At 44.4% G+C, this 15,816-nt stretch overlaps 2 protein-coding genes across 4 annotated transcripts in view; one reads left to right on the top strand and one right to left on the bottom strand.

The window, feature by feature from the left end:
* HDHD2 (haloacid dehalogenase like hydrolase domain containing 2) overlaps window positions 1–1,759 on the top strand; it is a 38,474-nt gene extending 36,715 nt beyond the window's left edge. For both annotated transcript variants that reach the window (XM_089895147.1, XM_022561799.3), the window contains one exon: window positions 380–1,759. In XM_089895147.1, coding sequence (XP_089751273.1) covers window positions 380–430 — 51 coding nt within the window. In that variant the 3' untranslated portion in view covers window positions 431–1,759. The remainder of the gene's footprint in view (window positions 1–379) is intronic.
* Window positions 1,760–7,972: 6,213 nt separating this feature from the next.
* Window positions 7,973–15,816, bottom strand: part of KATNAL2 (katanin catalytic subunit A1 like 2) — a 39,719-nt gene continuing 31,875 nt past the window's right edge. For both annotated transcript variants that reach the window (XM_089895150.1, XM_089895151.1), the window contains exons 12-14: window positions 9,532–9,694; window positions 8,635–8,737; window positions 7,973–8,121 (exon numbers count right to left, since the gene is read on the bottom strand). In XM_089895150.1, the coding sequence (XP_089751276.1) occupies window positions 7,982–8,121; window positions 8,635–8,737; window positions 9,532–9,694 (406 nt within the window). In that variant the 3' untranslated portion in view covers window positions 7,973–7,981. The remainder of the gene's footprint in view (window positions 8,122–8,634; window positions 8,738–9,531; window positions 9,695–15,816) is intronic.

Genomic DNA, 15,816 nt, shown 5'->3' with positions numbered 1-15,816 from the left:
TAAGGGTGGTCTCTGGTGTCCCAGGTGCTCATGGGGTGTGATTAATCTGGTGTTCTACCAGTAGCCTTTGTTCACTGGCTTTATTGTTATTTTTTTAAACATCTTTATTGGAGTATAATTGCTTTACAATGGTGTGTTAGTTTCTGCTTTATAACAAAGTGAATCAGTTATACATATACATATGTTCCCATATCTCTTCCCTCTTGGATCTCCCTCCCTCCCACCCTCCCTATCCCACCCCTCTAGGTGGTCACAAAGCACCGAGCTGATCTCCCTGTGCTATGCGGCTGCTTCCCACTAGCCATCTACCTTACGTTTGGTAGTGTATATGTGTCCATGCCTCTCTCTAGCTTTGTCACTGGCTTTACTTTCATTTCAGGGAAATATCGAGCAGCAGACGAAGAAAAAATTAATCCAGCTCCTTACTTAACTTGTGACAGCTTCCCTCATGCCGTGGACCACATTCTGCAGCATCTACTGTGAACCATTGTGTGAATCAGAAGCAACTTGAAACGCAGCTTTTCATTGTCTGGAAAGAATCCCTCAACAACTTAATGACAGACAGAGACCACTCAGCCCTGGTCACCATTTAACCCTCTTTTATTGGGCAGTAATTAGAAAGAAAGGTATTGAATTGCAGCCAGACACCAAGCCTGGCTAATCCCTTTTGGTTTTTTTCGTAAAAGAAGATGAGATCCAAAGAAAGGGAAAGCTGAGATTTTGTGCCATTCCTTTTAAAATATTCATCAGGTTAGCGGGCGCTGGGGAAGAGTCTCCTGCGGGGAGCCTGTTCTCTGCTGTCTCCTCGCTGGTAAATTGGAGGGGTTCAGACTCTGAATAAAGTTGAATGGTGTTTTTTAAGTTACAAAGTACTGCACTGAAGGGTGCGTTAGGCTGTATGTAGTTTTAATATTGAGTTCAACTGTGAAATCCATCAGAAGTGCCAAGTAGGGTACAGGACAGAAGAAGCAGAATAAAGTGTCCTTTAGCCCAAGTGAAGGAGTGAATTTGCTTTAACAGATGTTGAAAACTAGATTAGCTACTGTATTATTCCCAGCACGGGTGACTTCTTTTTCTCTTGGTTAGCCAGAGATGAGTAGTTTAAATTTAGAACCTGGTTTTAATTTAAAATAATATTTCCATTAATAACCTATTCATTGCAGATACCTATTATACTGTGTAACAGTTGTGTTGGAAATTTTATGTAAAATTAAAACTATCAGTATTTTACAGATGTTTTAATTAGACATTGTTATTAACAGGAACAGTGCAGAAACTAAAATCAAGCCTTTAATGTCTTATAGACCATGCATTTTTGAGGCTAGTGTCCACCCGGGTCCTATTAACTGTACATTTGCAAGATTTCATTATTTTTGCCTCTGACACTATGGGAAAAATCTTTCAGAAGCTATTGGGACAGATTCAAGCTTTTATGTACTTGGTTACTACGGCTGTAAAATGAAATCTCGTCTTGCAGCATGGATTCTTCTTCTCATGTTAAACCCACCAAAATGAAGGGGACTAAATAGGTAATGATTTTCTTAGTGCATTTGCATACTGTGATGATCCTGGGCCTTTGCCATTGTTTTACTGGGCTCTTGGGCACTGGATTATTAGCTTGTAATTGTCCATTATCATGGTGCTCACCTTATTGAAGCACACAGCAGTGTTAATGAGCTTTGGGTTTTGATGCTTGTTTAGAGATCAGCTTGGTCTTGGATGGGACGGAGCAAAGCTAAATAAATGGCCGCTTCCTCTACTTCTGGTCGTTTGGTGAACACTTTTCTTGTTTTTGCAGATGCCCCAACCTAGTCCTTACGATCCTAGAGTGCAGAAGACAGATGTGCTAGGGCACCACCCCAGATCAGGAGGAGGAGTGCAGTGACCGGGGCACAGAGCAGGGAGCCTGGCCAGCACTTCCCTTCGGTGACCTGGGGCAACTCCCCTAGCCACTCTGCCTCCTTTGCCTTCTCTGTAAAGTGGAGATACCCCACCACGTAGGCTTGTTGTGAGGGTTAAATGCACAACCCATATATCAAGGACTTTAAATAGAATCGGACGAATGTTAAGTGTTGCCTGTTTGCGATGATGACACAGATGTAGCAGGAGTACCTGCATATAACAATCCGGAAAAGGTTGGTAGAATTCATCTCTACAGTCAGTTCAGTGGGGAAAGTCCTCCTGAGAATTTAAAAAAGAGAGACATTCTACTACATTTAAATTCCTTCAGGCCGGAGCCACACAGAAAAGCCCAGCGTGCAGGCAAGAGGGGCTGCTGGGCGTGTTCACCAGTGGCCTGTTCCCCGGCACCTGGGTCACTGATTCCTTGGCCCAAGCGTTATCAACGGTTTGCTAGCTGCTGTGTGCGAAGTGCCTGCTAGGAAATAAACATTTAAGAGAAGGACTTTGCCTGGAGGGCCCTTACTAGGTGAGGAGCTAAGGAGAATACCCAAGGCAGTGTGCAGACTCTGTGTCTCCCTTCTCTGTGACGTGGTCCTGACCACAGGATGGAGTGAAGTGTTCCCTCCCTCCTTCGTGCCTTGGAGCAGTTGTTAGATTATACTTAGGTCTTCAAATGTCTCTTCTCCCCACCAGACAGGACTCTGTGCTACAACACAGATGGGCACTCGGGCCGTCACCAGACAACTCAAAATTAGCTGTAAATATTATAGGAATTGAATGCTAGAGGGTATAGCTGTGGGTAGGGAGGAGAAAATGTTTCATTTTAGACTTGCTGCTCATAGGGGAGGCCCGTTAGGCACTTAAATAATGGCTCTGATGCTCTGGAGACACGTTAGAGCTAAAGCCAAGCTGTAGACATCACTGATGGGCGAGTGGCAGGAGGGGGTAATCCAGCTGCGTGTAACGAGCCAGTCAAGAGAAACGGCTGCTCTACTTTCCTCCATTCTCGCTTGGCCCTCTAGGCCATTAAAATCTTAGTTGGCTATTTTATTTACTTAATAAACATTATATAGGACTTTCTAACTGACCTGTCCACGGTATGAAGTTCGTGAGGATAAATAGAAATCTTGGTTTAGGTCGAGGTTACTGTAAACATTCCCAGCTCAGCTGGTTGGTTTGCCTTGGGCTTCATGGAGGAGATTGAATAACCGAAGTACGTAAAGGACTTTATTTTCCAGCCATTACATTTCAGGGGCTGTCTTGTGGTGCTGACCCCAAGGATAGTGTTGGTGCCAGCTTTACTATAATCCTGTCCTGGCCCCAGAAAAGGGACCAAGTGAATCTTAGGACTTGAAAGGGCATTAGAGAATGCCCATGGTCAGGAGGTGGTTATTGGGCATCTCCTGTGAGCTGGGCGTGGAGGAGGGCGAAGGACCAGTCTGGTGGGGAGACAAGGTTGTTGCACCCACTTCACTCTCACACGTCCAGAATCAGCTAGTTCTGCAGTGGCTCTACCTACCCACCACTCTACCCGAGCGGAGCGGATTGTAATGCCTGGAAAGGAGAAGGGGGCTGGCCCACCTCCCTAGTGACGGTTCCATCAAACACCTGCGGTTGTGGGTATCAGAAACTGCCCTGGAGTGACTGTCGTCACCTCACTCTTAACCCCACACTGAAAAATTACAGGAGCGAGTTGGACAGGAAAGTCTATGTTCAGTTGGTTTGGATCGGTGGTGGTTCATGTTGGATGAAACTGAAGTCCTTGGGCACCTATAATAAAGAACTTTTAAAACTGCACTAATCTATTTCATTAAAACACTTGCCTTGGGCAGCAGAGTACTTCGTCCTGTTAGCAGTTGTTTGCATAGAGCCATGTTTGCGTTATTGAGTTTCTTTGACATAAGTCAAAAAGGCCTTTCCCGGCGTAAATGCACAGGGCCTTTGCTGAGCTGACTTTGTGTTACACCAGCCATCAAGACCTACTACCCAAAGCATGCTGCTGTCCTTGAGAGGCGAGGTGCCAGAGCACCAGAAATCGTTTATCATAATTCAAACCACATCTGTTAAGATGAAACAGATTTTGATATCTTTTTCCTGTGTTTAATGTCATACACATCTCAATGCCTGTTTGTTTCACTGGCTGATGTGCCTGAGAAAACCAAATATTTATTTTATTTTAAATTATTTATGTATTTATCTTTGGCTGTGTTGGGTCTTCGTTGCTGCGCACGGACTTTTCTCTAGTTGCGGCAAGCGGGGGCTACTCTTCGTTTTGGTGCACGGGCTTCTCATTGCAGTGGCTCCTCTTGTCGCACAGCACGGGCTTTAGACGCACGGGCTTCAGTAGCTGTGGCGCACGGGCTCAGTAGCTGTGGCTCACGGGCTTAGTTGCTCCACGGCATGTGGGATCTTCCTGGACCAGGGCTTGAACCTGTGTCCCCTGCATTGGCAGGCAGATTCTTGACCACTGCGCCACCAGGGAAGTCTCCCAAATATTTTTAAATGCCCTTGGGAGTAAATCACTAAGGAAGACAGCAGAACGTAGCTCCAACTCCTAGATACGTATCTTCTAGTTGGGAAATTGAGCTATCTTCAGCTAGTTCTGGCCTCTCCAGTTCGCCACAGTCCCCCACCTCTTCCTTGTCTTCCTTTACCCATGTGTAACTATATTCCAAGTTCCTATAGCATTTGAGTTACGACCTCTGCTTTAGAAGAAAATACCACATGTGGAATTAGGTTCAAATTTCCACCAACAACTAACGGGCCAATCTCCTATATCCCTATAAACTTAGATATACTTTTAGTCTACTTTTAAAAAACTAACCAGAGGCTCTAAACAGTACATTAGTCATGTATTAGTTGATCTCTCTCAAAGCCCCACTAAAAGAAGAGGGAAGGAATAAAGATGTTATAAACCAACAAGGACAACCCACAAGAGAATGGTAGAGAAGACAGCAGTGGATGACAGGGTTCAGTAATTCAGGAGATGGAAAGAGGATGATGGAGTGTTGATAACTAAAATCAACGCAAAGAAAAAAACCAAAATTCATCCTGTAGATTATCACCTCAAAGACTCAAGGCTTGGAGACACTGGGTAGAGTGGTCGTGAGGTGTGAGGCAAGGTTGAGAAGCAAGGAATTGGTTCAAAGCTGGGAAAATGGCTGGAGCCCCAGAAACCCTCCCCACCCTGAGCAGCCAGATACGCACCCTCAGCCAGGCAGGAGAGGGTGGGGGGGTTACGCTCTGGAGAAGTGGAACTGTGAACGTTCAGGCCTTGGAGACACTGGACATGGTGGTGGGCCAGGCTGAGAGGCAGGGCTGAAGACGGGATTAGGGAAATCTCTGCTTGTTCTACAGCCATTGTCTGGTCCCCTTCCCCTTACAACCAGGACCAGAGAGCGTGGGAATGGAGTTGAAAGTTAATCTGATATGTTTGGCCATTTAGAAGACAATACTGATGGATATCGGACAGATATGAAAATGTTGCCCCAAAAATTAAGAATAAATACTTAGAAAATTAAGCAAATGAAAACAATGAGGCGGTTATTAATTCCAAGAAAGACAAAACTCAACAAGGAAATGTAATCCTAATCCACTAGTTGGCTCTTCATTGAACAATGTACAGTGAACAATATCATAAAAATATTGATTATTGAGTTAACCTAAAACTGTAGTAAAACTTCGGGGATGATCAGGGAAAGACGTGTGTGGTAGGGATGGGGCAAAGGGCTGAAAAGGATATATTTCATTTCATCCAAAGCAGGAAGTCATTAGATAATGTATAAAACTGATAAGAAGCCACCAAAATAAAGGCATGACCTAAAAGCATATGTGTGTGATCATTTGTAGACAAACTTTCCAAGGAATGAGGAGAGAAGGATGGACTATGTGACTGAATGTACAAAGATGAATTTGGAGATTCTTAAAAGGAATGGAGGGAGGATGTGGAGGTGGGTTTTGGAAGTGGAAGGTTAGTTACCAGTATGTGCTGGGAGGGATGGCCAACCACACTTACCTGAACGGAATCAGGAACTCCAGAGCAGTAAGCTAAAAGGGCCCAACCCTATTGTCACAAAGCATGCTGTCCACGGGAGCCCTCCTCTGCCTGTTCATTCTTAGGTACACATATAGTGCACACTTAACCTGCTTTCCAACCACAGCAAATTAGCTATTATTGAGGTTCCATCCACTTGAGATTTTATGAAATCAGAAAGGGTGGCAAAGGCCGCAAGCAAATGGACTAACAGCTATAAGAAATGTCAGCTGACAGCCTGACAAAGAAAATAACCCAAAAGCACAGACGGCAGATGTTGGAAATTGAACGGCACAGCAGTCTAGGCCATTGAGTTTAGAGACCTCCATGTCTGCATATCGGCAGTGCTCACAGGGTGACCTAGTGACCATGAAGAAGTTTCAGCTGAGCTTCTAAGATGAAATGTCTTTTTGTTTCTTTTAAACTCATTCAATTTGACTACATTTTCCATAAAATGATATTTTAAGAGGCATCTGAGAACATTCTATTCAAAACAATCAAAACCCCAAATGTTTTTGTTTAAAAGGGTGAAATACTTTGGACTATTTAGCCCAAATGTCCCTTTTCCTGGAAGTGTTTTCTTCTCTGGAGGAGTCTGCCTTGCAGGGATGAAGAAAACAAGGCAAGGGAGACAACAAAAGGTGACCGTAGGAAAATTCTAAGCAGGGGGAGGGGTGGCATTACTTAGTGGAAGCCTTCAAAATTTACCAGGAGTTGAAAGTAGATGCCTCAGATTGTGGGTTTCTGAATGAGATGTTTCTAGCTGTTTCCAACCCTGTAAGGAGATGTGGAGGAGCCTAAGCGCGGGGAAGACTGTTCTAGAAGCTCAGGTACCCCATCCTAAGTTTTGGATCCAATGAGGAGCTGTGGCAATGGAAAGAGAAGGGCAGAATACACAGGATGTGAGATGTGAAGATGTTATTAGGGGCCAGAACTCAAAACACTGCAACTGGTACGTAGTGATAGTGGGGTGCTTGTTACCAGGGCTATTAGCTCATCTCCAGAGATGGGCCAGTGATATTCCTGAGTGGGGCTAGTCTGGTAGGGGTTTGCTCTGCTGATAAAACTGACTGGAGTCAGAATCAGGGAGGGCAGATGAGATTCAGAATATTGTCAAGAGAAGCAGATGCTCTCTTCCTTGCTCCCACCCTTATCCACCCTTGAGCTGTCAGCTGCCAGATGGTCTGTCAAGCTTAGCTTCTGATTGGCTCCCCAACTTAGAACCACCCTCTGCATCCCAACACAACTTTCCTTACCACATCTTTTTCAAAATGAAAATGCCAGGGCTTCCCTGGTGTCGCAGTGGTTGAGAATCTGCCAGCTAATGCAGGGGACACGGGTTCGAGCCCTGGTCTGGGAGGATCCCACATGCCGCGGAGCAACTAGGCCCGTGAGCCACAACTACTGAGCCTACGCGTCTGGAGCCTGTGCTCCACGACAAGAGAGGCCCCAATAGTAAGAGGCCCACGCACCGTGATGAAGAGTGGCCCCCGCTTGCCACAACTGGAGAAAGCCCTCGCACAGAAACGAAGACCCAACACAGCCAAAAATTAATTAATTAATTAATTAAGAAAAAAGGCTGCAATAGTAAGAGGCCCATGCACCGCTGTGAAGAGTGGCCCCCACTTGCCACAACTAGAGAAAGCCCTCACACAGAAACGAAGACGCAACACAGCAAAAATAAATTAATTAATTAATAAACTCCTACCCCCAACATCTTTTAAAAAAAAAAATGAAAATGCCAGTTCACAAATGAGGAACACTACAAGAAATTATTCATCTAAATTTTATGGGATCTCATTGTGAGAAAAGTCTCCGTTGCGAGACCTCATAGCACACATACCTGTAATTGGAATCTTCAATATTTTGCTGACATCGACCATGAAAATATATATTTCCAAAATGGTACAGTTGTCCAAATTAATCCAGTCTTCAAGAATAATTTTCTGTTTTCTATTCCAAGCATAATGTTCTTCTTTCACTTACACTAATTAATGAGGAGGCCTCTGTAGTTGTCTTTGTGGCCAAGTCAGGGTAAATGTGGTTTCACACAGACTCGAACTCACTTTGCCAGGCTGAGTATCTCTGAGTCAGATTTTTTGCTGAAGGCTTGGTGTGGGCCAGCACATCCAAAAAGTCAGCAGTGGTCACTGTATCCAGCTGGATCCCAGGTAAACTGCTGCTCTCTAGATAAAAACACAAGAGGAGCAGCACAACAGTCTAGCTAATGGTGATCAATGCTCTTGAAACGTTAATAGACCTTCTTTCAAGACAATGCACAATGCAGCATTCTTAATGGTTAATGCAGCAACAGGCAAGACTGAAGAGGGCTGGGGAAAAAAGTCTTTAATGTGCAACTCAGCCCCTGAAGCCCATACACAAAATGTGACTTAAATGTATCATTATAAAGTGTTATTTAATATTTATATAGTGCCACAAATGGATCCAGCCCAACATAGTGTGCCAGCGAAATAAAAGCCCGAGCCCTAAGGAGTTTATCGTCTGGGGACAAAGTTGATCCGAAACAGAACAGCAGAGGAGGAAGGAGTTGGGTGCAGAAGGAGGATTTTTGACCAAAGAATGAGTGCCAGTGTAACAAGCCACAGAGAACAGGGGCAAGGTGCCACCTGCTGGTGAAAGCCCAATTTTTAAAAACAAATTTCTCTCCCAGAGCACCTTGGCTGTCATCCTCACCATACCTGACTGCTGATTTTCAAGGGCATTGAAGATCTTCCTCACAGGCCGCATGGCTGCTTCCCTGCAGACTAGCTTGATGTCCGAGCCCGAGTAGCCCTCCATCTCCTGAAACAGCCGCAAACCCAGCCATTAGGCAGCAGGCAGAATGCTGGTGGTGGTTACATTCTTACGGGCAGGACAGGGTGTCAGATCCCCTGTTTGGATTCTGTATCCGTCACCCATGGACACTATATAAAGATTCCCAGATAAATAGTGTTTAGGGGGAGAGAGGCTGCTAACGTGTTTGGATAACCTAAGGATCTGGGCCACAAACAACTTCCTAACACCATGCAAACGTAGGTGGTGAGATGCTGGTGACGACTGGCCCACCCAAGCCAGCCTAATGGGGCCCTTGTGCCCAAATTCAAGGATGGCAAAATTTGGTAGACACTTCTGTTCTTGTAAATAGGATTATAACCTGCCTTTAAGGAACCTCAGAGAACATCACATTCAAGTGTCCTCTTGAGGCAATGACACCAGTGGGCCTGGGGGTAACATGCTTTTCCTTTTGTGAAAGACTTGCATTTAATCATCACAGCAATCCTCTATGGCCTGTTACCCATTTTACAGATGAAGAAGCTGAGGCTCAGAGAGCAAGTGACTTCCTTGATGGCACACAGTTAATAAGTGGCAGGGCCAGAATCTGACCGTAGGTCCTCTGAGTCTAAACCCTATTCCACTTTATCACATCTCTGCTTGAATGTTCCCGAGGGACAAAGAGCATGGTCTTTCATGAAGGAGAGGCCCGTTGCGCTTGTTGGGGCAGCTTGGATCTTTTCTAAGTGACTCGAGGCTCCGAACAGCTGAGAAGACGGTCACGGGGCGGCCCCTGGGCCTAGGCGCCTCCCCAGGCAGCTCACCCTGCTCAGCAGGCTGTACTCCAGCTCCGCGCGCAGCTCCAGGGCACAGCTCCTGCTCACGGGCGGCAGCCAGTGGTGGATCATGGCCTGCCTGGCCTCCTGGCTTGGGAGGTCCACCAGAATCCTCTTCTCCAGGCGCCGCAACATGGCACAGTCTAGCTCCCTGAGTCACGTCCAAAACACAGGAACTGGTTGGGGCAGTAACTCACTTCTTAAGCAACAACTATATTTGAAGAACAAATTTAGCAGGAACCAATCCTGCATCTTAACTGTTACTCTACATCTATGTCTGAGTGGGTAGGACCATTACTTCATGTTGTTTGGGAGAAACAAATGGTTAAAAAGAAGAAAAAAAGAAAGGAGAGATAGGGAGGGAGGGAGGAAGGAAGGAAGAAAAAGAGAAAGAAAGTATACATCCCCCAGATACCTCATGTGAAGGAGGTGGTTTTAGGTGACTTAATTTGAGGGGGAATAAATCCAGCTAACACCAACCAAACGTGAGCATTCCCACTGCAGTTGTAACATCAATTATTCAACCTGACCCTGCCAACGAGTACATTATTCCTGACATAACTTGGGCACTCTGGGAAGTGCGCTAATTCTTCAAAAACTCTCATATTTTCTGGAGTGAATGACTATCTCACTCCATTGCTCTGGTGAAGTAAAGTGCGAATGCTCCTTCCTGGGCGCCCAGTGCAAATGTGGCCCTTTGAAACACTCATTCCTGGCCTCCCAAAACACTGTCAGGCCAGGTTTATGCACTTTGCATCTGCAAGCCATTTCCTTATATTTCTTAATGTAAAAATTTCAAGCAAATAGAAAAGTAGAATAAAACAACAAATATCCACATACCTACCATCTTGATTCAACAAGTTAACATTTTGCCATATCTGCTTCATACGTATTTATCTATTCTTGTTAAATTATTTCAATGTAAATTACATCATGAAACACCACCCCCCAATGCTTCAGTATGCATTTCCAAAAAAAGGGACATTTCCTTATATAAGTATAATACCATTATGACACTAACAGAATTAACACAGATTGAATAATATGTCTAATGCCCATTCCATAGTAAAATCTCTCCAATCACCCCCAAAATACCTTTTACAGTTTTCCCAACCAACATTCAATCAAGGATTATGCACTACATATGATTATGTCTCTTAAATCTCTTGTAATCCAAAGCAGTCTCCTTGCCTTGGCCCCTTTTTGAATAGGTAAGGCTAGTTGTACGATGTCCCACATTCTGGATTCGTCTGATGTTTTCCTCATGGTATCAGGTAACTGGTTCCTGTATCTCCTGTCCTCCAAGATGGAAGTTAGACCTCAAAGCTTAATCAGAATCAGGATAAACATTTTTGGCAAGTATATTTCATGGATAATATGTTTTCGCATTCATTACATTGGAATCCAAGGTTGGTGTGCCTCACTGCTAGTGATGTGATGTTTAATTACTGAGATCATCTGGTGACCACAGCTCTCTTCACTGGACGATCTCTCAAGCATCTCTTTGTAAGGGGTAAATATTCTACATACAGTACTTTGGCGCCATGGGAATACCCCTTTCCCCATCCCTTTCAACTAGTGGTTTTAGCATCTGTTGATGATCTTTGAATCAACTGTTTCATGAGAGTGGTGCAAAACGGTGATTTAAAACTTTTTTCCATTCCAAATGATTATGTAGAATGATCATGTAAAGTAGAGCTTTCCCTCATTAACTGGGGCTCTTTGGTTACCTTGAGTTACCATTCCTATTAAAAACAGATCATTTTTGAGTGTGAGTTTGTGAACCCTTTTTATGTTAAAATTTCAAGCTCCTAGACAGGAGGGAAATATCTCTTTGATTTTCTAGCACAGAAATTAGGAAATGCCTGTGTGTTGGTCTGGCTTAGCCGATAATAAAGAGTAACAGTGAAAAGCATCATCACCAGATTTTCTCACTCATAAAGATACCGAGAATTTCCAAAGCACCCTCCCTTTTTTCTTATTCTGAATCTATGTCATGATATTTCCTTTAAATTGAAAACATGAAAATACCCTTCCAGGGAGCATATCTGAGTCCTAAACCGGAGCGACCAGGTTTCTTAAAAGATTGTGTCTTTTCTTTACCTACTATTCCTCCCGTCCTGAGCTGAGAATCCACTCCAGGGCTGCTTTCCCGGCAATAAAAAGTACCTATTTCTTTTTTGCATTTGCTTTGTTCTTTATCAGCTTCACCCTGTTGAAATTCATCTCATCAGAGACAGCCACCTGCACAACCACATCCCCTCTCAGGGCCAACATTTATATTCCAGACACAGGGTTGAGGGAACTTTGCAGAGCTCTAGGAAATTATTTTTTACGTCTGAAATATTAATAAAAGCTCGTGCTTAAATAGCACTCACCAGGTGGCACGTACTGTTTCAAGCATTTTTCAGATATTAATTCTCAGAACCTACCTATGAGGTAGGTAATATCTTTGTTTAAGATGAGGAAACTGAGGCATAGAGGTCGAGTAGCTTGCCTGAGGTCAAGGCTAGTGAATGGCGGCCCTGAACTTGAACCCGAACAGTGAGACTCTGGAGACTGTGCCTCAGTAACTGGCCTGATACTAGCACAGTAACAGCAGGGAGACCCCAAGTCACATCACGGTGAAATCTCAGAACCCTGAGAACGAACAAAGGATCATAAAAGCTTCCAGAGAGGAAAAACAGGTTGCATCCAATGAATGGAGAATAAGATTTCTCATCATCAATGTGAGATATTAAAAGAAAATAGAGCAATCAAAATTCTGAGGAAAAATAATTATTTATAACTAGTTATTTTTGGCTGCGTTGGGTCTCTGTTGCTGCACGCGGGCTTTCTCTAGTTGTGGCAAGCAGGGGCTACTCTTCATTGCAGTGTGCAGGCTTCTTATTGCAGTGGCTTCTCTTGTTGCAAAGCACGGGCTCTGAGCACGCGGGCTTCAGCAGTTGTGGCACGTGGGCTCAGTAGTTGCAGTGCGAAGGCTCTAGGGCACGCAGGCTTCAGTAGTTGTGGCACGCAGGCTCAGTAGTTGTGGCTCGTGGGCTCTAGAGCGCAGGCTCAGTAGTTGTGGCGCACGGGCTTAGTTGCTCCATGGCACGTGGGATCTTCCTGGACCAGGGATCGAACCCATGTCCCCTGCATTGGCAGGTGCATTCTTAAGCACTGTGCCACCAGGGAAGTCCAGGAAAAATAATTTCCAGTGTAGAAATCTGTATCTTGATCAAACCATCAATTAAGTGGGAGGATAGAATAAAGACATTTTCAATATGCAGAGCCTAAAAAATATTACCTCCCATGTACCCTTTATCGGGAAAGTACTAGAGGACCAAAGGGAGAGAAACCAAACCAAAGGGCCACATGGGCTCCAAGAAACGGAGGGTCTGACAGAGAGAGAAGGAAACCTCCAGGATGACGCAGGGGGTGCCTAGGGTGCAGAGGACAATCCGCTTATTTTGGAGAAGGAGAGAAGGCTCTGGAAGATGTGCCTCCAAGAAGATAAACTTGACTGAATACCTGGTATGTCTGAGTAAATCCAAAGCTGTTTTAGACAGTTAGCAGAGAGATGGGCCTCGATTAGTGGCAGGAGGAGGTGAGTGAGGGGGGACGAAAGGAGGGGGTCAGGGAGATATAGAGAAGAGACACCATTAGACTCACATTTAGGAATTCGGTCCAGCAACATTGCCCACCCGCCAAGTGTATTGTCACTGCTGAGTCTCCGATACACAGAAATGAATATGACAAACTCCTTACTTCAATGTAAATAATAGGCAATAACTGGGAGGTTTGGGCCTTGGACTGCAGGAATGTTGGTCCTGTAAACTTTAAAAATGAAAAAAGACTTGGGAACCTGAAGCTAAAACCAGGAAGGAAGAGAGAATAAGCTGGGGAAATGGCAGTGCTGGGTTGATGAGCAGTTGCCATATTTTTCCCCCCAAGGCCTTTCCTTGGACCAGCTGCCCCTCCTGAAAGGGCAGGGGCTGCAGAAGGAAGGCTCTTTGGTGGGAGCACCTCTGGTCTCTTCATCCCAGCCAGGGGGACTGCTTATTGAAAGGAAGACCAGATCCCCGAATGCCCTAGGAGAATGCAGGCAGGCGGAGGGAGGTGGGAAAACAATCCCTCACTATAGATGATTGTATTGATCAGCTAATGCCCTAAGGCACGAGATTTACCTCAGAACTGCTTGTGGGCACAAAATAAGTGCAACTCTCTGACAGCCAGGCCTGATTAATGCACTTTTAATGACATCAATAATTATAATCATACAAGGGAGGAAACAAAGGACAAATGGAATGTACCCAGGAATCATTCTTTATGCCAATATATTTACGTGAAAAAATTTAACCTGCGGCAACCAGAAAACACTCCCTTTAGCTGCTACATTTTGATTTTCACACCCAAGTTATTCTGTTCTCACATCTCCTTCATCTTGGTCATTTGGTACTTCCATCACCTCGAAGGTCAAAAGCAACCAGCAAGAGTGACTGTGACACAGTGAGGGCTCACAGACCTCACAGCCTGGCCACTGGACCGGTGCCCGCTGCTATATACAAGGTGGCAGCGCCCACTGGTCACCTAGACAGCTTGCATGGGCCACGAGGCCTTGCACTTGAGCACCTGGGCTCCCGCGCCAAATCTTCGGGGCCCTTCCTCAGCCCCTGGCATGTCTCCCCTGTTAAACCATGTTGTTCCTGGGATAAATGATCATTCCAAATTTTACAGAATTTGGAAATCAAACATCATTCTCGATTGTTCATTCCATAGTGAAAACATTAAGTTCAAACCATCTCAGTGTGACAAGAGAAAAGCAACCTTCAGTTTTGTAGGCAAAGTCTTTGCAGTATGTCCCTAACCAACATGAAGTCAGAGATCGTGGCAATCCTTGAAAAGCAGATTCAGGAATTGTATTCTTTGGTAGGTGACAGGGAGTCAATGAATAAAGCGCTGAGGTTTACTTTGTCTCCTGCACTGAGCTCTGTGTAAGTTGACTCCTACCTACACTTCCCACCTGGGCCAAACTGCTCTGTCGGCCGTTATCTGAATCTACATTTTGCCATCCTAGTTGAGCATGTACTCAGGTCATTTTCTTTGCTTGTAACTTCCAGTTGGTCTACCAAGAGCCAGGTCCTTTTCACAGGTCCAGTGCAAGTGCTCTCTACCTCCTTTTCTTTTAAATATCTTTAATCAGAAATGGCCTCTTCCCGATATAATTTTATTCTACTTATTGTCTGTACCAGCCACATGGCTGGCTGTATCCTCACTTCTTAGTTATTTGCGTTTATATCTCACCCATTGTCCCATCAGATAGCCAGCCTCTAGAGGCCAAGGATCATGGACCATATATCTTGGGTTCCCCCTCCTTCCATCATGCAGAATACTCACAGTAGGTACTCAATAGATACTACTTGAGTGAATGAATAAACTTTCAGTTCAGGGCTACTGGCTTCATGTAAGTGATCTGCTTCCTTAAAGCCCAGTCTTTATTTACGAAGGTAAATCTGCTTTGTTGAAAATTAGCATTTTATAAGCATCATTAGTTCGAATTAACAGAGAAAACAAGCATCAACTTGGGAATAAAGCATTCTATTTTCATCTTTAGTAAAAAAAAAACAAAAAACACGGAAATGATGATTCAGCTCACTTGGCTGGGCAGTGCTTTTGAAGATGAGGTGAAAGATGTAGTCTCCATAGGGGGCCTCTCATCTCCAGAGACTGCACTTCTCATTCTGAAGAGTGAGCTCACAAGCAAGAGACAAGGGGATCCAACAGGAGAGCCATCAGTTCAGTCTATGTCCTACTGATGTTAGGGTAAGAGCATCACATATTTATAATAAAGAATGACAATTACTTCGAGTTACTAGAATACCAACAAGGAGATATATTCCTATTATTCTTGCCAGAAAATGTATGACCAATAATTGAGAGAAGAAATGGGAATCTTCTTTTTCCAGCAAAATGATGAACTAGATATTCAGACATCTCTTGATATAAAGCCACTTTAAAAGCTCGGTGAATTATAGGAATCACTTTTGGTATACACAACAAATGAGTCCACAGGAAGCAGCAAAATTCTCAAGCCCTAAAAATGAAGAGGAAGCCAAAAATCAAGACTGGTCAGCTGAAATTGAAGCTGTGGCTGAGTGTTTGCCTCTTAGTTACAAAAAAAAGTTTGGATTTTAAAGTCTACCTGTGGCATAGCATAGAAGGCCTTGGGCCCATTCAAGATGGTAGGTAGAAACAAGGCCCATCACGTAAAACAAAAAACCAGATGGCACA

The sequence above is a fragment of the Delphinapterus leucas genome, chromosome 14 (genome assembly GCF_059928025.1).
Source record: "Delphinapterus leucas isolate spDelLeu-1000000601 "Yukka" chromosome 14, BTC_Dleu_Yukka2, whole genome shotgun sequence".
NCBI classification, from domain to species: domain Eukaryota; kingdom Metazoa; phylum Chordata; class Mammalia; order Artiodactyla; family Monodontidae; genus Delphinapterus; species Delphinapterus leucas.
The sequence above is the reverse complement of the archived record's forward strand: the minus strand, read 5'-3'. Positions and strand labels throughout refer to the sequence as shown.